The sequence below is a fragment of the Bufo gargarizans genome, chromosome 4, assembly GCF_014858855.1.
Source record: "Bufo gargarizans isolate SCDJY-AF-19 chromosome 4, ASM1485885v1, whole genome shotgun sequence".
NCBI classification, from domain to species: Eukaryota; Metazoa; Chordata; class Amphibia; order Anura; family Bufonidae; genus Bufo; species Bufo gargarizans.
The window spans coordinates 383,857,632-383,884,305 of record NC_058083.1 but is presented as its reverse complement, the minus strand read 5'-3'; the positions used below and the strand labels follow the sequence as shown (position 1 = coordinate 383,884,305).

At 49.4% G+C, this 26,674-nt stretch overlaps 1 protein-coding gene across 1 annotated transcript in view; it reads left to right on the top strand.

The window, feature by feature from the left end:
- Positions 1–26,674, top strand: part of HEATR1 (HEAT repeat containing 1) — a 94,003-nt gene that overhangs the window by 47,385 nt on the left and 19,944 nt on the right. The window contains exons 24-37 of the mRNA XM_044292376.1: positions 595–723; positions 1,282–1,388; positions 2,661–2,798; positions 4,292–4,410; positions 5,721–5,842; positions 6,264–6,392; positions 7,635–7,865; positions 15,741–15,870; positions 15,986–16,152; positions 16,247–16,293; positions 17,121–17,244; positions 17,449–17,589; positions 19,482–19,774; positions 20,034–20,184. Coding sequence (XP_044148311.1) covers positions 595–723; positions 1,282–1,388; positions 2,661–2,798; positions 4,292–4,410; positions 5,721–5,842; positions 6,264–6,392; positions 7,635–7,865; positions 15,741–15,870; positions 15,986–16,152; positions 16,247–16,293; positions 17,121–17,244; positions 17,449–17,589; positions 19,482–19,774; positions 20,034–20,184 — 2,028 coding nt within the window. The remainder of the gene's footprint in view (positions 1–594; positions 724–1,281; positions 1,389–2,660; positions 2,799–4,291; positions 4,411–5,720; positions 5,843–6,263; positions 6,393–7,634; positions 7,866–15,740; positions 15,871–15,985; positions 16,153–16,246; positions 16,294–17,120; positions 17,245–17,448; positions 17,590–19,481; positions 19,775–20,033; positions 20,185–26,674) is intronic.

Sequence of the window (26,674 nt, the reverse complement as noted above, 5' to 3'; positions counted from 1 at the left end):
CAGTTTTTTTTGCCGGAGATAAAACCGTAGCAGGCTGCGGTTTTCTTTTTTGCCTGATCAGTTAAAAATGACTGAATGGAAGACATCCTGATGCATCCTGAACAGATTACTCTCCATTCAGAATGCATGGGGATATGCCTGATCAGTTCTTTTCCGGCATTGAGTCCCTGTGACAGAACTCTATGTCGGGCAAAGAAAACCGCTAGTGTGAAAGTACCCCAACACTTGCAGATTTACTTTGGATTGTTGGGACCCAGCAGCAGGGAGCAGGAAAATATGCTTCCCTTTGAAGGTCTACCCAGGAGGGGTGATTTGCTAACCGCCCCTTCCCACCCCCCCTAAAAAAAGATGGCTAACCCCTGTAATGTAACATCTGAAAATGCATCTAAATGTTGTGACTCTAGTACTAATTGCTGAAAATGATAAATAATATGTCTGTAAATGGGCGCTGTATATCAAGAATCCTTCTCCTATAATCATGGTAGAACATTGGGAGCAATGTGTGAAGACTGGTCAAGAACACATTGCCATTGTTTGTCTCTTTTTTTGTTACTTATGACATTTATTCCCTTATTTTCTCCTTTTTTATATTAGATTACTAAGGCTTTCTTTTCCGCTCTTGATGGGGCTGTCCAGCAGAAGCTTCTGGGTGTCCTTTTTGATTTGCTTGTGGAGAGTAAGAACCCTGCATGTGTTCAGGCTGTCAGCAGCGCCTTTAAGTCGGTAAGTTAGCAGGCGTACCGAGCGATATTATGCAGTATACATCAAAGTTCGTGTTTTGGTTATTCATCCACAGGTCTTTAGAACACATTTTATTGAAGGGTTATCCTACCCAGGTAAGGTGATAATTGTATGATTGCTTGGGACGCCCACTGCCAGGAGCCCACTAGAACAAGGGTTCAGATCTCCTCGCTCCTTCTCAATGCACAACCACAGGGAAGATGAGTTTGAATGGAGCAATGGTCATGAAGCCACCAAATTCTGAGTCTGTTGGGCTAATGGAGACAGGAGAGCACAGCACTCAACTGTATCTGTGTGACCCCCAGATATTGGGCCTGACCACTCCGCAGTGAGGAGGAACAGGGGACACCGGAATCCTGTTATAGTGATAAATGGTTCCAGTGATCATACAATTACCACCAATCTTGGGGATAAACGCTTCTCGCTGGCTAACCTGCGTTAAGGCTTTGGGCTGTGTGTCCGTATGAACCGCATGAGTCCCATTTTACTTGATGTTGATGCAGTTCAGTAATGTAAAGTGGACATCCATCTTTCTTACAGATCTCTGTAAATGCCGTGCATGTCGGTGCGGAGCTGGAACCTCCTGGAAGAGACAAGACTGTTTCCTCTGTGCGAGAAACCAGAAGGAGTAAAATGCAGACCCAAAGGTACCATAAACTTATTTTTGTGAGATATCCGAGTGCTGACTCGTGATTGCATTGAGCCTGACTCTTAGGCTAGGTCTACACGACGACATTTGTTGCGCGACATTTTGTTGCACCAATGTCGCGTGACAATTTTTATAATGGCAGTCTACGGTGTCGCACTGCTACATGCAACATTCGAGATGGATTTTTCTTCGACTGTCGCGTCGCAGTCGCAGCATGTCCCGTGTTGCAGTGCGACACCATAGATTGCCATTATAAAAATTGTTGTGCGACATTGGTGCAACAAAATGTTGCACGACAAATGTTGCAGTGCAGTTGTGCCCTATCTATCGCGCTACTTATTGTCGCGCGACAGATGGACGATGGTATAAGGCTAGGTCTATCACCCCATTGAGGTGAATGGGAAGACATGTAATACATGGTGGGGCCAAGTCTGTCCCAGCAGGAGCTGCTTTCTCTAGCTTTAGATAGAGACCTCGCTCTACAATCTCCCTTAACAAGGCTTTTTGACTTTTCTATTAGTGATTTATATTATTTCAATTCTCACTTTATTAGAGATACTTACTTTGTTTAGTTGAATGCACTTCCTTCTTGAGGTTGTTCCTACTGATGTCTAACACTACTCTGGTTGTAGAGAATTATTAAATTGAGTTTCTGACTCTTTGGCTAGTGATGATAAAATAACTCATTCAATGCTTGTGTAAGGCTACTTTCACACTAGCGTTAATATTTTCTGGTATTGAGATCAATCATAGGGTCTCAATACTGGAAAAAAAATGCTTCCGTTTTGTCCCCATTCATTGTCAATGGGGACAAAACGTAACTGAGCAGAACGGAATGCTTCAAAATGCATTCCGTTCCGTTTGGTTGCGTTCCCATACCGGAGAGCAAACCGCAGCATGCTGCAGTTTGCTCTCCGTCCTGAGATGCAGAGCAAGAATGATCCTTCATGACCCACAATGCAAGTCAATGGGGACAATGCAAGTTTTCTCTGACGCAATAGAAAACTGATCCGTCCCCCATTGACTTTCAATTGAGTTAATGGCAGATCCGTCTTGGGTAAGTTGAAGATAATACAACCAGATGCGTTCATAATGGATGCAGACTGTTCTGTTATCAGTTACCCTGCCGTATACAGCAAAAATGCTAGTGTGAAAGTAGCCTAAGGCTCTTAATATTTGTTTTCTGTTCTATATCCATTTGTCCTTTTTGGTGGCGTGAGGTCAGTCAATGTGTCTTCTAATCATTTGTCTGTTTCACATGCTGGTTCAGGAAGCAGCAGGCAGATGAGGTAGAAGAAGGGAGTGTGAACTGGCCTAGGACTACGCTTATCCTGGAGCTGCTCCAACACAAGAAGAAGCTGAAGGAACCTCAGCACTTAGTGCCTACTCTCTTCTACCTATTGTCAAGGTATGGAAGTGCTATTGAGGAAGACTAGTGATCTAGGTGAATAGCAGTGAATAGCCACATTTTTTGGGTAACTACTAGTATGGTTGTGACACATTTTTGGGGTGGAGTATGATTTTGCCTGACCAGACAGTTCCACTACTTTATAGCATGTCAGAGGTGGTGACAACACCTTTGGTATCTTTCATGGCAAATATAAAAGTTGTCGCCTTGCTTTCTCAAAAAGTGGTAAAACTGAGAGAAGACTATATATAATTTTTATTTTTTATAACTTTGCTAAAAAAAAATGAAGCAGGTGCAATCTGATATAAAATCAAATTATTTGCCATTGTCTGTGACTCTTAGCAGAACTTATTTTTCAGAAGAGCAGTAGACTGCGTTTTGCTATGGCTAATGGTCATTTTACATGATCAATGTTGCAGTCAATTATTGGGAACAAACTAGGGGTGCACCGAAATTTCGGCGGCCGAGAATGCACCTAATCTGTTTCTGCCGATATTTTTACATATCGGCCGGAAATAGCGGGGAGGGACTGGGAGGAGGAGCTGGGGGCCGGTGCGTTCACTGTGCTCCGGCCCCCAGCTCCAGTAGTTATAAAATGTTGTACAATTAATAAGCATTCTATTCATGAGGCCCCCCTCTGCAGTATTACATTCAATACAGCCACATCCTACTCACAGGGCTGTGCTGGCCGGCCGGGCAGACGAGCGGCAGCGTCACGACTGACGTCACATGCCTGCGCCGCCTCCTTCATTCAGAAAGTAGGCCGGGCACATGACGTCAGTTGTGACGCTGCCGCTCCTCTGGCCGGCCAGCATTAAGATGACAGCCCTGTGAGTATGATGTGGCTGTATTGAATGTAATACTGTAGAGGGGGCCTCATGAATAGAATGCTTATTAATTGTACAACATTTTATAACTACTGGAGCTGGGGGCCGGAGCACAGTTATGAGGTGGGGGGGTCTGTGGATGGCACTGTTATGGGGTGGGTGGGGGTCTGTGGATGGCACTGTTATGTGGTGGGTGGGGGTCTGTGGATGGCACTGTTATGGGGTGGGTGGGGGTCTGTGGATGGCACTGTTATGAGGTGGGGGGGTCTGTGGATGGCACTGTTATGGGGTGGGGGGTCTTTTAAAAGTATTTGGGCAAAAAGGCAGTTTCGGTTTCGGTCAAGGGGTATCCTGAATTTTCGGTTTCGGACCAGAATCTTCATTTCGGTGCACCCCTAGAACAAACCAAACGTTCTAGATAAATGCTTGTCAATGAAGATGACGCTGCGTTCACATGCAGCAATCATCTCTATTGTATGGGGACAAACAGGATGATCTGCTGCCAGAAATGATTTTCGGTGGTGACGGCTACAATCAGTCGATGTATATGCAGTCCGGTGATTAACGTCCCTTTTACAGCTGGCCAATTATTGGGCAGAAATGTAGCAGAATTTGTAACTGACACACGTGTGCACTCCTTTTCTGACGTTTGTATTTCACTTCTAGGTGTCTTGAGCCTTCAAATCCAGAGCAGGAAAATATGGAGTACACCAAACAACTAATCCTTAGTTGTCTTCTCAACATCTGTCAGAAGGTTTCACTTGATAATGAAAATGATGCAAAAGGTAAGAGAAGAAATAGTTTTCCACAAAACACAGGTTTTGTCTGAGGTATAGATATGACAGACTGATTGTTGAGTTAACCTATACCCCATCGCCATTAACATGGAGGCAACATGTGTGTTTACATCTATTTGGGGAAGAGGTAATAAGCTACTGCCAGACACCCCTGGAGGCAGTTGGGTCACTCACTGACGTTATTACATGTTTATAGCCAATTTCAGGGTCTCGTTCTTGTTATTTGAGTCATTGCTAAGCTGTTACTATTTTATTTTGTATGTAACATTCTTTAGACAGACCAGAGCATTAAAAAAAATATAAATAAATCGAAATTATCGTCCGTAACGAGCATTTCCCCTAAATTACAATTGAGTATTATGGAGTCCATATGCAAATTGCACTCCAGTTCCTCGGAATCCTCTCTCGCCTATATGAGGAGGTTAATGGGCCCCAATATCGAGATAAATTACAGTTTCTGCTACAGTGGGAGGCTGATGTGAATACCACCATGCCTATAGAACGTTGGCATCACTGCTGTACTCTTCTAAGCAAAAGCTGCTGCCAAGTTTCATTACCTGAAACATCACTTAAAGTTCTACATAGAGCATGCATGGTCCCTGCCAGACCACCCTCAATCTATCCAAATGTTTTAGGGGCTGTTTGAAAAGAGGTCCGCATCTACATATTTGGCGGTCATGCCCGATAAATAGATTCTGGAACAAGATCCGCCATCTTTTACATTCAGTTATAGTTGCCCCAACTAACTTAACCTTATCTGTATTGCTATTAGGGGACAAACCCCCAGAGCTCAATAATGCCTCTTTTAAACTTCTACAACCCATCCTTATGGCAGCCAGTCTCCATATAGCACAACAGTGGAGACAATCGACCCTCTGTTTCGAAGCAGTCATTCGGCGGATCAATCAGTAATGCTCTATTACGAGAGACTTCCAGCCATTCGTATGGATAGAGTAATACACTTTGAAAAAAAATATGATCTCCCTGGATATCGGGTTATGCCGTCCCAGATTTACATTATGATGTTCGGTTGTGATAAGTGTTGAAATCATACACAGTCATTGGAATATACCGTACCTGCTTTGACCATATTGCGGTCTGTATATTTGACCAGATATTGGATCATTGATCTTGTTGTTTATTTCCTGTTCCCATCTTGTATATACACCCCCCCCCCCCCTGGGTGGGGTACACTGGCAGTATGCTACCATCACTCCTTGCTTTAAAACCAAATAATACCTTTTGAAACAAAAAAAAATATATATCTAAATGTAAAATGTCCACTCTTTATCTTCTAGAAATATTGGATGAGGAAAAGTTCAATGTGGAGCTTATTGTTCAGTGTGTGAGGACCTCTGAGATGCCACAGACTCATCATCATGCTCTTCTTCTCCTGGGAACCGCTGCTGGAATTTTCCCTGTAAGGACAAAGGGGGGGTCATTTATGATCCAGAAATACGCCCATGTTAGTCGTATTTCTGGCGCAGATTGCGGTGCACCTCATTCATCATCTTCTACGCCTCTTTTAGGCGTAGAAAATGGTCTAAATGTAAGACTGCAAGGAAGCTGGCTTACATTTAGACTGGCGCTGGATGCTCCAGTTATGTAGAGGCCTGCGCCTCTTCATAGCTTCGGCAGATCCACCGCCAGATATAGGGGTTATTAAGACTGGCGTCTAAAACGCCGGTCTTAATAAATGACCCTCGTAGTCTTTGCATTGTTACTGGCCTGTAAGGCAAGTTTCAGAAGTTTCAGTTTGGGGGCCAGGCAATGATGATCTGCGTGGCTTCCTGTCTTCAAACCTTGCCTTGTCAAACTAACATTTTCCCTCTTGTTTGAAGGATAAAGTACTGCACAACATCATGCCCATCTTCACTTTCATGGGAGCCAATGTTATGCGTCTGGATGACCGCTACAGTTTCCAGGTCATCAGTAAGACCGTGCAGGCTGTGATACCTGCACTGATACAGGTAGGGTATAAATATCTTTCTGCAATGCCATGGTTGTGGAGGCTTGTAGACATCCTTGTTCTTTACAGCTCAAACAACTCTACTTGGATGAACCAAACTGATTTTCAGTTGCTGGAATTTGCTGTATATATAATTTGAATATACTTTCACGGGTGTGGTCACAAGGCACCATATGTTCACTCGTCCAAAACATAGCAAAGCTTTAGGGCTGAGATGATGTTGGCCTGTTTTTTTTTTTTTTATCCTTACAAAACCTAAAGCAGCTGAGGTCAGCATTAAATGGTTTAGTTCACCTGGATGTGACCTAAGTTCTGCTCGGGCTTTGGGAAAAGGACTTTAACGGGGTAAGGGGGGATCTCTGCATTCAGCCTTCATATCACATGTAACCAAAATGGTTTAAAATAATCTATCACTTCTCCTGCATAAAGTCAAGGTCTCCTTTAGCTAAAATGAAGGAAAAGTATAAAAGTAATGACCGCTGAAGCACAGAGGGGGGGGGGAAAAATGTAACTTGTCCATATAAGGGTTGTCTCATCATGGACAATGGGGGCATATTGCTAGGATATGCCCCCATTGTCTTATAGGTGGGGGTCCCACCGCTGGGATCAGCACCTATATCGAGAACGGCGCCCCGCAAGCGAAGGAGGGCGCACTGTGCATGCGCAGCCGCTTTCCATTCATTTTCTATGGGGCTGGCGAAAATAGCTGAGCGTCGACTCGGCTATTTCCGTCGGCCCCATAGAAATGAATGGGTGCGGGGGCCGCGCATGTGCGGTATGCTCCCATTCACTTCTATGGGGAGCCGGCTTGGTGGTGGCCGGACTAGCGTCCTCCAGGCACCACCTTGCGGGGCTCCGTTCTCGATGTGGTTGGACCCGCACCTATAAGACAATGGGGGCATAGCCTAGCGATATGCCCCCATTGTCCATGATGAGACAACCCCTTTAAGGCTAAAATTTAGTGTTGTCACTAAGAGTTTAAAATTAGCTTCAGTCACCTGAGTTTTGTGCCAAATAGATTTACCTCAGGCATAAATTTTAATGTGACAGCTGCAGCCAGTCATGAGTGGACAGTGACAGTAGCTATCCACTGTAGGGGATATATGAATATGGAGGTGTATAAACCCATTGCTAGGATAGAAATTTATTGTAAGTTATGTTCTGATAACGTGGATTTGAAGTCCAGGTTTTTGTATGTTTTCCTTACCTTAAATCCTCTTATTGTGTTTTATCTCTGATATAGGCAGGGGAGCAAACCTCCAAGGAGGCCAACGAAGATGTGGAGAAGGTGGTTGAGAAGATTATTCATGTGTTTGTGGATGCTCTCCCTCATATCCCAGAACACAGGCGACTGTCCATCCTGTCCCAGCTTCTGGACACTGTGGGAGCAGAACGATTCCTCTGGGTGCTCCTCGTTCTTCTTTTCCAACAACATGTCACCAAAACTGTGACTGTGGCAACTAATGGAGAGAAGGTGAGACCAGGAGCTCTTCTGGGAATTTACAGGAGTTAGAATGGCCTCCTCGATGTATGAAGCTTAATTTTCGCCATTGTTACTGTAGCAAGAAATGGTAGTTGTCATGTAATGGCTGAGAAGACCCAAGTTGGGCTCTGTTCACATCTGTGCTAGGTAAAATAATGGAAGCGCTAGGTATGTTTTATGACGGAAACCTGGCATTTAGGCCTCATGCACACGACGGTATTTTTTTGCGGTCCTCAAAAAGGGGTTCCGTGATCGGTGTCCGTTTTTGTTTGTGTGTCTTCCTTTATTTTTGGACGATCTCCAGACATGAAGGAAAGTAAAAAAAAAAAAAAATCTAAGTCAAGTTTGCCATGCAAATGATAGGAAAAAAACGGACGCGGATGACAATCTTGTGTGCCTCAGTGTTTTTTCACGGACCTATTGACTTGAATGGGTCCGCGAACCGTTGTCCATGAAAAAAATAGGATAGGTCATATTTTTTTCACGGACTGGAAACACAGATCACGGACGCGGGTGACAAACGGTGCATTAGCACAGTTTTCCACAGACCCATTGAAAAGTCAATGGGTCCGCAGAAAATCACGGACATGGGACACAACAGCGGTTGTGTGCATGAGGCCTTAATAGCAAAAAAAAACAGGGTGCTGTGCCATTTTGTTTGGCTAGTTAAACTGCTTCATAACCAGGGCGGTGTCTGTTTTTGCGTTTCTATTACATTCCATGCGTTTTTTGTTTTTCACTCCCTGCCTTTCCTGAGCTATAACTTTTTTTTTTCTTTTCACTTTACATAGCGGTATGAAGGCTTGTTTGTTTGCAGGACCGGTTGTACTTTATATTGGCACCATTTAATATTTCTTATGATGTAGTGGGAAGCTGAAAAAAAAATCACAAATGTGGTGAAATTGAATAAAAAAAAAATGCAATTCTGCCATAGTATTATGGGTTTTGTTTTTGCAGCGCTCACTATGTGGTAAAACCGACCCATGTCCTTCCTTCTCTGGGTCAGTGCGATTACAATGATACCAGATTTTTATTTTTTGCATTACAGTATTCTGACCCCCCATAACCTTTTTATAGTTATGTCTATGGAGCTGTGTGAGGTTTATTTTTTTGCAGGATGATCAGCAGTTTTTATTCATACCATTTTGGAGTGTGTTTAACTTTTTGATCACTTTTTGTTCAATTTTTTTGGGGTGCGCGAAGCAACAAAAAAAAGTCAAATCTACAATTTTTTCACCTTTACACCATTCGATGTATGGGATAAATATAATAATACAATACAATAATAGTACGGCCATTTTCCGATGCGGTGATTCCTATGATGTTTATTTTTGGGATTGTTTATTTAAATTTTTAGGTAAGGGGTGATTTTAAAAACTTTTCTCGCCCATTTTCCTTGGGGGACACAGACCTTGGGTATAGCTCAGCTCCCTAGGAGGCGTGACACTAAGTAAAACTGTTAAGCCCCTCCTCCATCAGCTATACCCTCAGCCTGGAGATAGAGGCTACCAGTTTTAGCTTAGTGTCCAAGGAGGCAAGACACTCCCTGCTACTGCAGGGCTCTTTTCTCCTTGTTATTTCTACTTTTTCTTCTAATTTTGTTATTTTATTTTTTCCTAGGGATACCAGAGACGCATTAGACCTCTCTGCTCTCCCGGGGTTGAGCTGCGCCAGTGCCAACTTATCTGCACTGCTGCCTCCCCCACAGAAGCAATAGGAGGATCTGGGCAGCAATGGCTCCCCTACATCCCGCCAGCTAGGGGGTCGCCCGCACGCCAAGCCCCTCTTCCAGCTTCCTGCCACTGCGGTGCCAGTGGCTGAAGGGGCGACCCTGCTGGAAAGGACTGAGGGTGAAGACGTCGGACGGTGAGATGGCTATTCCAGCCCATACCCCGTCCCTATCTGCAGCATCTACCCCTCTGGGTAAGGGGGGCACCCGTGGTCGCTCATTCTGAGCGCTCATCTGCAGGACAATGCAGCACAGCAGCATCCTCAGCACCCCCACGCCGTTCCCCCCCACGCTGCTATCTTTCTCCCCCCCCCCCCCCCTCATTCGGGGCTGACTCCATTTTTTCTCTTCTCTCTCTCCCCCTTCCCGCCGAGACCGGGGGGCGGGGCTTAGCGGTCCCGGCAGGGGGCGGGGCTTACGCGCGCGTCATTTTGGGGGCGGAGCTACGTTCTCCTTCACAGGAGACATTTCAAGCGCTGGAGGGGGCGGAGCTTGTTCCCCGCGCTTTCTGCTGAGGTTTCCCGCGCTTCCTCACTCCTGACAGGAAGCTGGGACACGGTGGGGGACTCTAACCTCCTGTGTACATCGCTCGGCTTCTGTGGGCGCTCTCTGCTGCTCACTGCTGTTCATTGCTTCTCTGCTGCTGCTGATCTGGGCCATCTCCTGACGTTCTTCTGAGGCACTGGTAGGACAGTTAACCCTCTCCTAACCCTCCTGGTCATAGCTGCTATAACCCTTTGTGGTCTCTATATTAGAGTACAACCACACTTCAGCATGTCAGATCCCACAGGTGCCCCCAAACCCTGGTACCATGCCTGTACCGCCTGTAAGGAACTTTTTCCGCGTGGGCAATCTGAGCCGCATTGCCTTGCATGTCAGGCCCCGGTGCAGGGCCCGCTTCCCGCTGCGCCCCCCGGTGCCTCTGAACCCCCTGACTGGGCTAGGTCTCTGTCTCAGGCGGTGGAAAGCCTTACACGCGTAGTGGGCCGTCTCGTGGATAGACCGCCTCTCCCGCAGGCTGCCACAATCCCTGTCGCACCCGCTGGGACTACCGTTTCTGCCGCCCCCACTGGTTCCCTGCCTCCCAGCGAATCTTCCAGGGCCCGGCATACTCAGAAACGTTCAAGGGTTGAGCGCACATCTTCTCCAGATGCTTTGCTCTCTCCGCCATGCGTGCGAGCTCAGTCAAGTCTATCCTCTCAAAGGGATACGCTTTCTGAGGGAGAACTGGCGGATTCGGAGGTGGACATGGACTCAGAGCTTCCGTCCAAATTGGCGTCCGCGGTGGGGCATCTTGTCACTAGCATCCGTGATACCTTTCAGCTACACGATGACCCCCCCAGCTCTGAACAGGCCGGCGTGTCCTTTCTCCGCCCCAAACAGGCCTCCAAGGTTTTTCCCATACACGCTGATTTTTCTTCTGTGGTATCCAAGGCTTGGACTCGGCCTAACGTCCGCTTTATTACACCCAAAAAGCTGGACATTTGTTATCCCTTTCCAGCGGATTCTGTGACCACGTGGACATCCCCGCCTAAGGTTGATCCTCCCGTGGCTCGCCTGTCCAAAAGCACTACTATTCCTGTACAGGACGGATCTTCCCTCCAGTCTGTTGAGGACCGTCGTACGGAATCCCTCTCCAAGGCCATATTTACTGCCTCTGGTTCGGCCCTTAGACCGGTCTTTGCCTCCGCCTGGGTTGGCAAAGCGGTCTCTGAATGGGGTTTGCAACTGGAACGGGAGTTAGGGTCGGTCGTCCCTGTTCAGGACCTCCGTTCCTTAGCCCAACTAATTGTTCAGGCCGGAAAATTCGTCTGTGAGGCCTCCCTTGATGCGGGTGCCCTCATTGCCCGTTCCTCTGCCCTGGCAGTTTCTGTCAGGAGGGAACTCTGGCTGAAGGTTTGGGCGGCGGACGCCGCTTCCAAACGCTCTTTGGCCGGCCTACCATTCACGGGTTCCCGCCTGTTCGGAACCCGTCTGGACGAACTTATATCAGAGGCCACGGGTGGGAAGAGTACTCACCTCCCCCAGTCCAGGCCAATGGGCGCCCCCCGTGGTCGCGCTGGTTCGTCCCGTTTTCGGTCCTTTCGCAAGCCCACCGGGTCTAGACCCGCGGCCAGTTCTTCTTCCTCTGGCCCAGCCCAGGATAGACGCAAGAAGCCGTTTTTTCGGACGCAACCTACCTGGCGCAAGTCCCAGCCTGCACGGGCTCCCACAGGCCAGCAGCCCTCTGCCTGAAGGTGCGCCCCCACCCACCCGGGTGGGGGGCCGCCTTCTCCTATTCAGGAACGTATGGCGGGCCCACATCTCAGACGCATGGGCGCTCGAGATTGTATCTTGCGGATACAAAATCGAATTTGCGTCCATTCCGCCAGACCGTTTCTTCCGATCCCGTCCTCCGCGAGATCCCGTACGAGTGGCCGCCTTCTTCGCGGCCATTCACTCTCTAATGGACAAGGGTGTCGTCGCCCCCGTGCCTCCGACGGAAAGGTTCAGGGGGTTCTACTCGAACCTCTTTGTGGTTCCCAAGAAGGAAGGCTCAGTGCGTCCGATCTTGGACCTAAAACGCCTGAACCGTTTTCTCCGACTGCAGAGATTCCGGATGGAGTCTCTCAGGTCCGCAGTGGCCTCCCTGGAAAGAGGGGATTTCATGGCCTCAATCGACATTCAGGATGCATACCTCCACGTTCCGGTTGCTCCATGTCATCACCGCTTCCTGCGCTTCGCGGTGGGGGACGATCACTTCCAATTCGTCGCCCTTCCCTTTGGTCTGGCGACGGCTCCTCGAGTGTTCACCAAGGTCCTGGCCCCTGTCTTGGCCCTTCTACGTTCAAGAAGTGTTTTTCTTCTCCCATACTTGGACGACATCCTGGTCAAGGCACCCTCCTTCTCTCAGACATCCCGCAGTGTGGAACTCACTCTGGAGACCCTGACGCGGTTCGGTTGGATTATCAACCACCCCAAATCTTCCCTTACCCCCTCCAGACGGCTGATCTTCCTGGGGATGCTCCTGGATACAGAGTTGGCGGAGGTCCGCCTTCCGTCGGACAAGCGTCTGGCCCTTCGCGGGTCGGTTCGCAGTCTCCTCCGTCATCACCGCCCTTCCCTCAGATCCAGCATGCGGTTGTTGGGAAAGATGGTTGCCTGTTTCGAAGCGGTGCCGTTCGCACAATTCCGATCCCGCACCTTTCAGAGGGCAATTCTGTCGGCCTGGGACAAATCACCGAGGAGTCTGGACAGGACCTTTCTTCTGCCTCCCCTGGCTCGGGCTTCCCTCGGCTGGTGGTTGCATATCCCTCTAAGGGGGAAGTCCTTCCTTCCACTGAACTGGCTGGTGATTACCACAGATGCCAGCTTACGGGGGTGGGGGGGGGGGGGGGTTTCCCTCCCCGGTCCGTCCAGGGCGTTTGGTCTCTATCGGAGTCCAGACTTCCAATCAATATTCTGGAACTGAGGGCGATTCTTCTGTCCCTCAGACACTGGACCCATCTGCTGAGGGGCCACCCTGTTCGGATCCAATCGGACAATGCCACGGCTGTGGCATACATAAACCATCAGGGAGGCAGCGATGCAAGAGGTGACCCTCATTCTCCTCTGGGCGGAGACGCACGTGCCGGCCTTATCTGCGATTTACATCCCGGGGGTGGACAACTGGGCGGCGGATTTCCTCAGCCGGTCCACCATCGACCCGGGAGAATGGTCCCTGCACCCAGAGGTGTTCGAAGCCCTTTGTCTTCGCTGGGGTCGCCCCGACGTGGACCTCATGGCCTCCAAATTCAACCACAAGGTCCCCCTATACCTGGCCAGGGCACGGGACCCGAAGGCATACGGCGCCGACGCGCTCGTCCTTCCGTGGCGCGAATTCTCCCTTCTGTACGTCTTTCCTCCTTTTCCCCTCCTGCCACGGGTTCTTCGGAGGATCGCGGCAGAGGGCGTCCCCGCGATTCTAATCGCCCCGGATTGGCCCCGCCGGTCTTGGTACGCCGACCTAATGTTGCTGTTGGCAGACGCACCGTGGCCACTGCCCTCCAGGGAAGACCTTCTCTCTCAGGGACCGATCTTCCACGAGCATTTAGGCTCGCTACGTTTGACGGCGTGGCTATTGAGACCGCCGTCTTAACGCAACGGGGTTTCTCCGCGGACGTAGTCCGCACCATGATCCGGGCTCGTAAGCCCGTATCCTCTAGGATCTACTATCGGGTTTGGAGGTCCTATCTGGGGTTCTGTGAGTCCCGGAGCATCCCACCTCTCCGGTTTTCTCTTCCCACAATCCTGTCCTTCCTCCAGTCGGGTCTGGACCTGGGGCTGTGCCTCAGTTCTCTGAAGGGTCAGATTTCGGCGCTGTCTATTCTTCTCCAGCGTCCCCTGGCCCCTCTAGGGCCAATTAAGACCTTCTTACAAGGGGTGGCTCACTCTGTTCCGCCGTACCGCCCTCCAGTTCCTTCCTGGGACCTGAATGTGGTGCTCTCGGCGCTCCAATCAGCCCCCTTCGAGCCTTTACGGGAGGTCTCCCTTCGCCTTCTGTCCTGCAAGGTCATCTTTCTTGTGGCCGTCACGTCTCTCCGACGGGTGTCGGAGTTAGCGGCTCTTTCTTGCTCCGAACCTTTCCTGATCTTCCACCAGGATAAGGTTGTGCTTCGGCCTGTCCCCCGACTTTCCTGCCAAAGGTGGTCTCCGCCTTTCACATCAATGAGGACATCGTCCTTCCGTCGCTCTGTCCCTCTCCTTCCCACCCCAGAGAACGGGAACTGCACCGTCTGGATGTGGTCAGGGCGTTGAGGATTTACTTGGAGGTCACCGGGTCCTTTCGGCGCACGGACTCCCTGTTTGTGGTTCCGGAGGGTTCGCGCAGAGGGTTGGCGGTCTCCAAGGTGGCTATTGCCCGTTTCATTAAACTGGCGGTGTCTGAGGCTTATCGAGCCAAGGGCAGACCTCCGCCTTTCGGCGTCACTGCTCATTCCACCAGAGCAGTCGGAGCTTCCTGGGCGCAGAGGCATCGGGCCTCGGCTGAACAGTTGTGCAAAGCAGCCACTTGGTCCTCTCTGCACACTTTCACAAAGTTCTATAGGGTGCATACGCATCCATCAGCGGATGCTGCTTTGGGCCGCCTGGTTTTGCAGGCAGCGGTTTCCTGATGCTCTGGTGGTGTTCCGCCTTGGGTTTGTGGTCCCTCCCTTCTTGGACTGCTCTTGAACGTCCCAAGGTCTGTGTCCCCCAAGGAAAATGGGCGAGAAAAGGAGATTTTTTGTATAACTTACCAGTTAAATCTCTTTCTCGCTCTTCCTTGGGGGACACAGCACCCACCCTTCTGTGTTTGGTTACAGGGTTATGGTCTGGCGCCCCGTTGGGTTGCTGGCTGGTTGTTTCCGTTATTGGTTGTTATCCTTTCACTACTTGGACACGCAACTGGTAGCCTCTATCTCCAGGCTGAGGGTATAGCTGATGGAGGAGGGGCTTAACAGTTTTACTTAGTGTCACGCCTCCTAGGGAGCTGAGCTATACCCAAGGTCTGTGTCCCCCAAGGAAGAGCGAGAAAGAGATTTAACTGGTAAGTTATACAAAAAATCTCCTTTTTTTTTTTTTGGGCCCTCAAGGGGACCCTTACATGCATTCATTATATTGCCATTTATAGTAACTATTGGATTTTTATCCATTAGTGAATACAAATTTCAGTATATTCCAAAGCAGTGCTGCCACCTGCAGGCCTACATTGGAAAATACCAGTAGTCTGGTACAGGCTCTGGCCTATTACTGCTAAGGAATGCCTTCCATGAAAAGGGGAAGGCCTTCTTGTCCCGAAGCGTGTGCTGTGGTTAAATTTGACCACGGCATCTGACGTGTTAAATGTCTGCGATTGGCATTCTGACCGATCAGACATTAGCCCCGGGTGTCTGCTTTGTGAAACAGCAGTCACCTGGCGACTATAGTGCCTGCTTCACTGTTGCGCCATTTTTATAGACCCTACCGCTGACGTATATAGTCTTACAATGGTAGGGAAGTGGTTAAAAGAACCTCCAACATAAACTACATATACTGAAATCCTGTGTACACACAATTGGTCATTGTAGCATCAAGTATCATGTACGCCTGTTTAATTGCAATGAATATATCATTTTTTTATGACTCCTTTTTTGGCGCAGGATGCCGTGTTGGAGCATGACACCGAATTTTGGGTATCTGTCTGCTGTGAATTCAGTGTCCAGAATCAGCTGGAGAGTTTGATCAGTCTTCTAAAATTCCTCAGCAAACTTCCAGAAAATAAAGAAGAAGGTGATGACAAGACCTGATCTCCCATGAGTGATACCTGCATGAGTCTTTCCGTTTCTTCTCTATTAGGATCTCAAATGTAAATCCTAATGTATTCCGGTTTACTCTCTCTCTCTAGATGAACCGCAACAGAAGAAAAGCAAATTGCGGAAGCAGAAGGCTCGGAAAGAGGACACGGAGCTCTTCAATGTCACAACCCATTCTGCTAAGCAGCTGCGTCACTTTAAGTTTTTAACGGTGTCTTTCATGGCAAACCTCTTGGCTTCTCGCAGTTTTGTCGGCAAGGTATTCCATAGTGTTGATCTCTTGGTTTCTTTCACATAAGGATGTCTTCATGTGTTGTAAGCGTTACAGAACAGCATTGTCTTATGTCTCTCAGGTGGTTGAGTGTGAAGCCGCTGAGGAATTACAAAAACTGGAGCAAAGGTTCGTAATGTGATGGGACATTTACCAATGTGATGATTTATGAGGGAGCCTTTTCCTATCGAATAATCTGTCAGTTACACCATATGCTAAGTGGCGGCTATAAAGGGTTTTTAAAGACTTTATAATTAGAAGCTAGTCAGGCGATTAGCCGATTGGAATTGGTTCAGTGTGATTTAGCTGTAATTGTTAGGTAAGATGCGTCTGTCCATACATTTCCCCCGCAGCAGTTGCCTTGCACACAGGCCATTTAAACTTATAACTACCAATATGATGAGCGCATCGGGACAGAATAGGGGAGACTTATCAACCTGGTGTAAAGTAGACCTGGCTTAGTTGCCCATAGCAACCAATCAGATTCCACGTTTCATTTTCCGAAAGCGCTGTCAAAATGAAAGGAGGGATCTGATTGTCTGCTCTAGGCAACTAAGCCAGTTCTACTTTACACCAGTTTGATAAATGCCCCCCAAGACTCATACCTATCTGCTCCCCGCCACTCCATTCCTCTGCGCTGCCGCAGCTGTCTCCCTCTTCCGGTCCAGTGGTTCACTTGCCATTGGCTGGAGATGGGCATGTGACCATGCCCATACACTACCGGGAGAAAAGCTTACCAGGCCTGGAAGATGGAGGCTGCGTTGAGTACCGGAGTGGTGTGGAGCAGGTAAGTATGAATTTTCTATTTCATGGGGCAGACCGCTGGCACTTGCTTAATAACTCTTAATTACCGGGAAAAAAAACTTTAATGTGTTGAGGATGGTCCATCCTTCTGTGTCCCAATGCTATTCTACAGATAGTATAATTTATACAATTCTTAATCTATATGCCTCCAGGATATTAGAAGAAATTCTCTGCTATATCAAATTAGTCGCTGGCTCTGTGGAAGGAAATGCAGACAAACCGACTGCAAAGTTCTGGCGCGCTCTTCTCAACAAGTCCTATGAGCTGCTGGACAAGGTGAGTTGTACTTGGTAGTTCTGCTGCATAGTAATCAAGAAGGAAATACTACAGGTCACACACATGGAAATGGACAAACCATGGACCCTTATTGAGCCGGGAGGGAGGGAGGGGTGGGATTTTCTTTTTGATTATTTTTTTTTTAAGTGCAAACTGAATACATTCCAGTGAAATAACGGGACTGTTTCCGGGTCTTCCCTTAAGGTCAATGCTCTCTTGCCTACTGAGACCTTTATCATTGTGGTCCGTGGACTGATGTCTAATCATCTGCCGTCCGTGCGACGCAAAGCAATGGATCTCCTTAACAACAAGTTACATCATCAAACACAGTGGAAAGATAAACAGGTATGAACACATTACGTGAACTAAAATCCAGCAGTTTCTTTCTGCTAGAATGCATCTTATGCTTTTCCGTCTTCTACATTTGCCATTTTCTCATGTACAGGAATCTGGAGTATAATGACATAGCCATTTTGACACTTTCTGTTTTAATTGACCTATTAAGTGTTACCTGGGATGTCCAGTAGGCCACCGTTGTTAGATTTTTGGTGGTCCTCCTTTCGTTACCCCCACTGAACAGCTGTCATGGCTCTCCAGGAGGACCAAGTCTTCACTGTTTACCAGGCACTTAATGGCATCTGTGCCTAGTGTCATAGTTTAGCCTCATTTATTCAACAGACTTTTGGGTCCTTCAGGAGGTGGTCACACTATATTTCTATATATATATGAAGTTCAGTGGTCACTGGGACCGAAGTGTGACTTTTTCTCACCTCACTGACTAGTTTTTTTTATATAAAACATACATTTTAATGGTTCATTTTAAAATATTTATTTATTACCACTCTAAATTTTAAAATTCCTCAAATATTGGAGAGATGGGAATTATATATAGTACTGACAGTGCGGACTTTTTTTTTAGGGATGCAGGAGTGACATTAATTTTTAGTTCAATATTGGAGAGTAGGGAACCCCAACAGGGGAGAGAGTGCATATAGTAAAATAAGAGCCGAGATATCAAATAGACTGACAGATAGGAGTAGGATATATAAAGAGAAGGGAGACAGTCCTGAGAAGATATCAGGCACCCCAATAAGTCCGCACTGTCAGTACTATATATAATTCCCATCTCTCCAATATTTGAGGAATTTTAAAATTTAGAGTGGTAATAAATAAATATTTTAAAATGAACCATTAAAATGTATGTTTTATATTAAAAAAATAGTTTAGCCTCATGCACTTGAATGGGATGAAGCTTGGCACAGCCACTACTGAAAGTAAGCGGTGAAGGCCTAACCTAAGGATAGGCCATCAGCTTTAAAGTCCCTGATGACCCCTTTATCGGCAACCAGGCGGAAATCGAATACATTCCTGCAGTATAAGCTCCCAGGTCAACAGCAGCCGTGTGGAATGCATAGGGAAGAGGACAGTCTGAACGCTGAAAACTTATAAGGGTTTTCTGAGCTTTTAATACTGATGACCTATCCGAAGGCACTGACGCTCCTGTGACAACAGCTCTGTACATTGTATAGCGGCTGTGCTTGGTATTGCATTCTCTTCTATGGGTCTGAGCTGCGCCTAGGCCACGGGACAGCTTGGGAAAAGCTGTGAGAAGGCTGCGTCACTCACAGGCACACTGCTGACTTCTTAAACAGCTGATTGGCGGGGGTCCCAGGTGTCGGACCCCCCCCACCCATCAGTTACCGATGATCTATCCATATATTGTGGCAATTGCTGGGATATGGTTAAAATAAAAAAATAATAAAAATATATATATATATATATATATATATATATATATATATATTTAATTCGCCTTCTCAACCACCTTTGATCCAGTGCTACCGCTTGGGTTTTCTCCATTGGGCTGCAGCAATGACGTATTGTTTTGGTTGCAGCGGAGCCAAGTGTACTGCACGAGACCGCTGAGACCAGTCATTGGCTGCAGCCAAAACAATACGTCACTGGCAGAATTTTTTCTTCATATTTTAACCTTATACCTGCAGTTGGCCCATAATAAATAATCTTGCAATTGTCCCCATTTGTAACGCTTCTGCACACCCACTGACTGGTTGACGTTATCAGTTCTCATTCATTGTAATTGCCATTTCGTGATTGTTATTAGGGAGTTTTATAAACGATATTATTTAACGATTACATTTGCGCATACCTGCACTGAGTTAATATTTTCATTGCCTGGATTTGCGTAATTAACATTTTCTATTTCTGTTTTGCTCCAGATTGAGTTAATGTTGGAACTTGTTAAGGACCTTCTTTCTGTCGCAAAAAGGAAAGGAAGCGGAGAAGGCGAAGAACAGGCCATTAACAGGCAGACTGCTCTCTACAGCTTAAAACTACTCTGCAAATGCTTTGGCTCTCGTAGGATGCAAGTATTTGTGCCGGTTCTTAAGGCAGCAGTCGACCTTATATCTGCGAAGCAGCCGGAAGAGAAGAATGTTATAGGCAGTGCTTTACTGTGCATTGCTGAGATCACTGGCACCGTCAAGGCCCTTGCCATTCCCCAGCTGCCTAGGTATGTACCTATTGCAAATGTTTCCTCCATTCCAGTAAAAAGGTCTCATCACCTGTAGGACATTAGCTTTCCTTGAGGGTCACTGTAACTGAATGTGAGGAATGACTACCTATATAAGCAAGAGCCTGCTTAAGGCTGTCTGTACCTTCCCGGCATTTACCTAGCGTCGGTTAAGTGGATGGGATAGGGGGTCAGTTCAATAAATTTTTACTTTGAAACCTATGAATTTGGTGATGTTCACTGATGTCATTACTTTCAGGCTGATGCCAGCCCTCCTCTCTACCCTGAAGCATCGGAAGGAGCTACTTACTAGTGAGATTCATCTTCTAAGCACAGTAACTGTTCTGCAGAAAGTTATGGAGACCCTCCCAAACTTCCTAAGTCCCTACCTACAAGAGGCGTTGCTCCAGGTTAGTGCGTTTGTCTTCCATTTAAAAGCCCATTACAAAACTGACCTCTGGCTTTCCCATATGGTGTTTGTAGTCTATATGATCCGTGTGTATATGCTAAATGATTTTCTGTTGAGGCTTTTCATTCAGAATCTTTCAACTGCACCATGTCTTATCGATTGCCCCTTTTGGGGCATTTTTCCCCATAGACTTAAAGGGGTTCTCCAGTCATTTGCTCTAATTAGCTCATTGTGCTAACCTGCCGAGGAAAGATGTTTCGCATAATGCTTAACCTCCCGAGCTCCCCCGATGCCACTTTCTCCACTGCACTGGCGCATGCGGTGGGAGGCGGCGGCATCGGTGGAACGAGGGAGGGTAAGTATTACGGTATGTCAAACACCTTTTCTCTGCAGGTTATTACCATGGGCTAATTAGAGAAAATGATCGGAGGACCTCCTGTAAACGGAAAAGCAAACCTAAAAAACATTATTGCTGTGCTACAACATTGTTTTCCTTAGAAACAAATCTTGGAACATTTCCTAGAACCTTGCTTCTTTAAGTAGATGCAGTAGTGGTTGGGGAACACATAGACACGGCTAATAAAGACCAAGTTTTTTTTCTTTGATATATATGGCTGTTAAAGGGAACCTGTCACTGGGATTTAGTGTATAGAGCCGAGGACATGGGTTGCTAGATGGCCGCTAGCACATCCGCAATATCCAGTCCCCATAGCTCTGTGTGCTTTTATTGTGTAAAAAAACATCATGTCATCTCAGGTTAATTTGCATGTGTATCAAATCGTTTTCTCGCCCAGTTTCCTTGGGGGACACAGAAGACCTTGGGTATAGCTCATCTCCATAGGAGGCGTGACACTAAGTGAAGACTGTTAAGCCCCTCCTCCACAGCTATACCCTCAGCCTGGAGAGAGAGACTGCCAGTTTTTGCTTAGTGTCCAAGGAGGCAAGACACTCCCTGCTCTGCAGGGCTCTTTTCTCCTTGTTTAAATTTTTGATTTTTACTTTTTTCTTTTCTTTTTGTTCCAGAACATCAGGGACAACAGAGACGCACTAGACCTCTCTGTTTCTCCCGGGGTTGAGCTGCGCCAGTGCCGGTCATCCGCACTGCTGCCTCCCCCACAGAAGGCAAGGTGGACCAGGGCAGCCCTGCTCCCCTGCATCCCGCCAGCGCAAGGGTCGCCCGCACGCCAAGTCCCTCTTCCAGCGTCCTGCCACTACGGTGCCAGTAGCTGAAGGGGCGACCCTGCTGGAGTGGACCGAGGGTGAAGACGGCTGTGGTAAGAGAGTGGCTTCTCCAGCCCTACGTCCCCCACCCCCCACCCAATGGTCTCCTGCGTGCCTGACCCCCCCATACTGGGCCTCTGGATCCTTCCCCTGCTGGACCTAGGCTGGCCCCTGGGTGCCGCAGTGCGGCAATCTGCTCCCTGCCTTTTTTTCCTGGCCTTCATAGGACCAGGATACGGCGATGCAGCTAGTGGCTGTCGGCCGTCGCCTGCCTTCTCCTCACGGGCATCCCGTCTCTGGATCACGTCCCCATCTCGCCTGATCACATTGGGCCTTACCGGAGTGTGCAGGACGCTGCAGTGGAGTAAGGCCTCGCCTCCGGCCAGCACTTATATTCCGGTGCGGCCGGGCGCCGCGAAAATTAGGCTCCGCGGCCAGCAAGCCGCCATTCCGGCCCCTGTCTCGTCCGGCGGCGGGGTGGGCTCCCGCGGCCGGCAAACGTCATTCCGGCCCCTGTCTCGTCCGGCGGCGGGGTGGGCTCCCGCGGCCGGAAAACGCCATTCCGGGTCCCTGTCTCGTCCGGCGGCGGGGTGGGCTTCCGCGGCCGGCAAACCGCCATTCCGGGTCCCGGTCTCTTCCGGCCGGCGGGGTGGGCTCCCGCGGCCGGCATTGGGCTTGACTATGCCCCAGCGGGTGCCGGTCGGCGGGGCTCCGCAAATTTGGTCCCATGCTTCGCGGCCTGCTGGGCCGCATTTCCGACCGGCCCGCGGGGTGGGCTCCCGCGGCCGGTTTGTAGCGGCAGGTCCCGGCGGTATAACGGGCCGGGCGCCGCAATTTAGCCCCCGGCTTCGCGGCCTACTAGGCCGCAATATTCCGGTCTCTGGTGGAGGGGGCGGGAACTTCTCCAGGCGCAAATTTTTCCCGCCTGGAGGTTCCTCCGCCCCCAGGGGATCGCACGCCGCCCTCCAGGCCGGATTCCTGTTAACCCTTTGGGTACAGGCCGGCCCCCAAAAAATGGGTCTGTTTAGTTGGCCCCCTTTTTTCTCCTGCCTCTCAGGTGCCCCTATATGGTGGCTCCCCTTTAGCCTCAGAGGCTGTGTTTCAATAAATAAATAAATAAATAAATAAAAAAAAAAAAAAAAAAAAAAGAAGAATATATATGAATTCAATAATAATAGATCATGATTTCTATTAGACTGCGCAGGACGCTGCAGCCTCATCAGTAATGCTGCAAGTCTGCGTGACCTCTTTCCACGGGCGGCATGGTGTTGCGCTCCCAGCCTGCGTTGCTGCTAGGGCATTTCCCCTTTTAGGCGGTTTTCTTGCCTCTTCCAGGATACGGCGCTGGCCAAGTGCGTTCGGCCCTTCTGTAGGCAGCATTCATCGTCTCTCCAGTTATGGTGCCTGCCATGTGCATCCCCCCCCCCCTCCTAGGCGGGCTACTGCACTCTCCCTGGCTGGCCATGTGCATGACCCCCTTCTTAGGCGGAATACTGCATCTTCACCGGATACGGTGCTGGCCATGTGCACGACCCCCTTCCATAAGCGGAACGCTGCACTCTCTGGTTTTGCTGCCGGCCATGTGCGTGACCCCCTTCCGTGGGCGGAACGCAGCACTCACTGGATTCGCTGCCGGCCGTGTGCGTGAGCCGGCCATGTGCGTGACCCCCCTTCCTGGGCGGAACGCAGCACTCTCACTGGATCTGTTGCCGATCATGTGCATGACCCCCTTTTTTAGGCGGAATACTGCGCTCTCACCGGATACGGTACTGGCTATGTGCACGACCCCCTTCTATAGGCGGAATGCTGCACTCTCACTGATGTGCTATGTTGTACTTAGGTACTATGTTATTATGCTGCACTCTCACTGGTTTCGCTGCCGGCCATTTCTTAGGCGGTATGCTGCACTCTCATTGGATTCCCTGCCGGCCTTGGGTATGCCTCCTTCCCTCAGGCAGCTTACATACATCCCTCTGTCTGTGGTTGTTTCCTCGCAGGTACGTCACTGACCATGTGCGTGTGCCCAATACATGGAAGGGTGCTTGCACTCTCGCTGGATCCGCTGTCGGCCATATGCATGACCCCTCTTCCGGGGCGGTGTACGCACTCTTGCTGGATTCGCTGCCAGCCAGGGGCTTGCCTTCCTTCCTCAGGCGACATGCACGCATTCTTAGTGACTGTGTTTGTCTCTCGCCAGTACGTTGCTGGCCATGTGTATGACTCCCATGCATGGCGGTGTGCTCGCACTCTCCCTGGATGAGATGCTGGCCATGTGCTTTACCCCCCTTTTTTTCTGGGCGGCATGCTACACTCTCACCGGATACATTGCTGGCCATGTGAATGGCCCTCTAACAGGGGTGGAACGCTTGCACTTCCATTGGATACGGTGCTGGCCTTGTGCGTGACCACCTCTCATTTCAAGGGCAGAATTTGGCACGCTCATGAGATTCACGGCTGTCCTTATATGGCTGTGCTGGACTTGTACATGTCCCCCTTCGTTGGCAGAGTAGTTGCACTCTCGCTGAGTTCAGTGTTGGGTGCATTGTGGCACACTCACTTAATGCTGGGATACCCTGTGCATGTTCCCCTTTCGCTAGGTGGACCTCCTGCGTTCCTGCTGGTTTATAGGGTATGTCCTGCTTCTCTGAAGTAGGTACGGCCTTAGGCATCACTTCCTTTTGGGACGGGCCTTTGCACTCTTGCCGACTGCTGTTGACCTGGTACAATTCCCCCCTTTCGGGGTGGACTGGTTGCGTTCCATCGCATGCTATGCTAGGTTTGTGCATAACTCCCTTTCAGGTTGCACTTGCAATTCCGTACATGCTGTGGCACTCTGGGGCGGGCCCCCCTTTTTCTAGGTGGGTTGGCCTTCTCGCTGCTTACGGGGCTGCTCGTACGTATGCCTCACCTGCTTCCTGCGGCATACCTTTGTTTCTTGGGATGCGATGCTTGCCGCGAGCCTTGCACTCGTCCCTAAGGAGTTCATTCTGTCCTCCTGACCGAACAGGTTCTATTGCTCTCTGCTGCACCGAGCTGGGTGGTGCTCATTCATTTCGTTGGCTTTTCATTCCAGGGAGTGTTCGTGGGTCCTAGATGCATGCCCATTCGTCCTTCTGCGGCATTGCTTCCCTGCGCTGGTGGTCACATGGTCGAGAGTGCTGTTGTCTGCAGCGCCTCTCGAATTCTTCGTTGGCTCTGGCAGGACTGCGGTTCCCTTGCCTGCTGCAATTTCCTCCTCTTCGGATGCAGTGTGGTATGAGTCCTTCCTCTTGGCGCCTCTACGCTTCTGTCTGATCTGCTACCAGGTTCGGGCTGCTCTTCTCGGGAAGGTCACCCGACTTCTCTTGGGTGCTCGATTACCCGGGTCCGGAGGACCTCCGCCTTGGGTTCTTCACGGTATTCGCCTTCTGCGAGGCGGTGGACTGGGCGTCTCACAGTATAGTGGGTTCTGCTTTTGAGCTGTCCTATGGCTTCCCTGTTGCCCACTCCTCCTCCTTTTGGTGGGAGGATGTTATGCCGGCCTCTGTCTCGACTACCTTATCTCGCCGGCCTTGTTTGGCTCCCGCTCGGTACAGATCGCTCCAATGTGGCTTCCGAGGCTGTTCTTCGTTGTCCTCCCTTCTGGGGAGAGCATGGTTGTTCATGTGGATGGTTCCGGTGTTCCTTTTGGCCTCGTACTGTCTCCCTTGTTCACACTGGCTGTATTAGCTGTGTGCCTATTTACCGAGTCTACCGCGTTCTGTTCTCCCGCTGAGTGCAGATTGCGTGGCCCATTCTAAGACGATGGTCCTGCTGTAGACTTACCTTCTCGATAACTTGGGGGGACTACCTTTTCATTCCAGATTCTCCTGATCTCCCACACCGGGACGGTACGACGTGGTTACGTCAGCATGGACTTTAGCCTGTCTTCTCCTGGCATCTGGCGGATCGTTTGGGTTCTTTCCATCTGTCCTTCTGCTTCCCCATTCGGGTGGATACGGGATAACGTTGTTCGAGGGCCGATGGGACTATTTTTGTCGACCCTTCTGCCTGTGCTGCTGGTCTGCGCCTGATCACATTGGGTTTTCGCCCGCTTGCCAGGCGACTCTAGCGGGTTCGCTACTGTCCACTCCTGGCAGTGTTTCGTCCAGGATCTGTCGTAGGGCTTAGGTTTTTTTGTCTGGGGTTCTGTGGGAAGCTGTGCATTCCCCACTCTGAATTTCTCTCCCCATGGTTCGGTCTTTTACTTGAGGTGTCAAGTGTCGGCGCTGTTCTTCCTCTTCCAGCGTTCTCGGCCCCCTGGGCCTGCCAAGACCTTCTTCCTCGGAGTGGCTCTTTGGTTCCTCTGTGCTGTCCTTCGGTACCGCCCTGGGGACTTTATACTGAGCTCTCGGTGCTCCAATCTTGTCCTTGGAGCCGTTACAGAAGTTCTCTCTACCCCTTCTGTCCTGTACGGTTGTGTTCCGTATCAGTCGTGTCTCTGACGGGTGCCGGAATGGTCCTTTTTTTGTTCCAAGCCTTCTGTCTTTTCCAGGACAGGGCTGTTCTACATCCCGTTTCTTCCTTCCTTCCTTCTGAAGGTGGTGTTTGCCTTTCGCTTCAACACCTCACCTGTTTGGGCCTTGCCGCTTTTACTTGGGGTTCTCCGACTCTTGTAGCCGTTCAGCCTCTTGGGTTTCCAGGAGGTCTGTGCATAGGGTTGACTGACTCCGGGGTGTTTTTCCTCCGCTTGATCAGTTTGGCTATTGCTGAGGTTACCGCACCGAGGGCAGGATTCTGTCTTTGGTGTCACCGTTCATTTCGCCAGAGCGGTTGGTGCCTCCTGGGCCGGAGGCATTGGGCTTCGGCCATGCATTTGGGCAAGGCGGCCACGGGTCTACCTTACGCGCCTTGCCGTGTTCTACAGGGTGCATACTCTGACTTTGGCAGATGTTGCCTTGCCCCGCCTGGGGTTGCGGGCGGCGGTTCATTGATGCCTTTCGGGTGCTTCACCTTGGGCTGTGGTCCCTCCCCCTTTTGGACTGCTTTTGAACGTCCCAAGGTCTTCTGTGTCCCCCAAGGAAACTGGGCGAGAAAACGAGATTTTTGTATTACTTACCAGTAAAATCTCTTTCTCGCTCTTTCCTTGGGGGACACAGCACCCACCCATTCATTGTTTTTTCTCTGTACGGTTTCCGAGTTTTTTGTTACTCGTCGGGTTGTTGGCTTGTTGGTTCCTTGTTGGACTTTGCCTTTTCTCACTGCTTGGACACGCAACTGGCAGTCTCTCTCTCCAGGCTGAGGGTATAGCT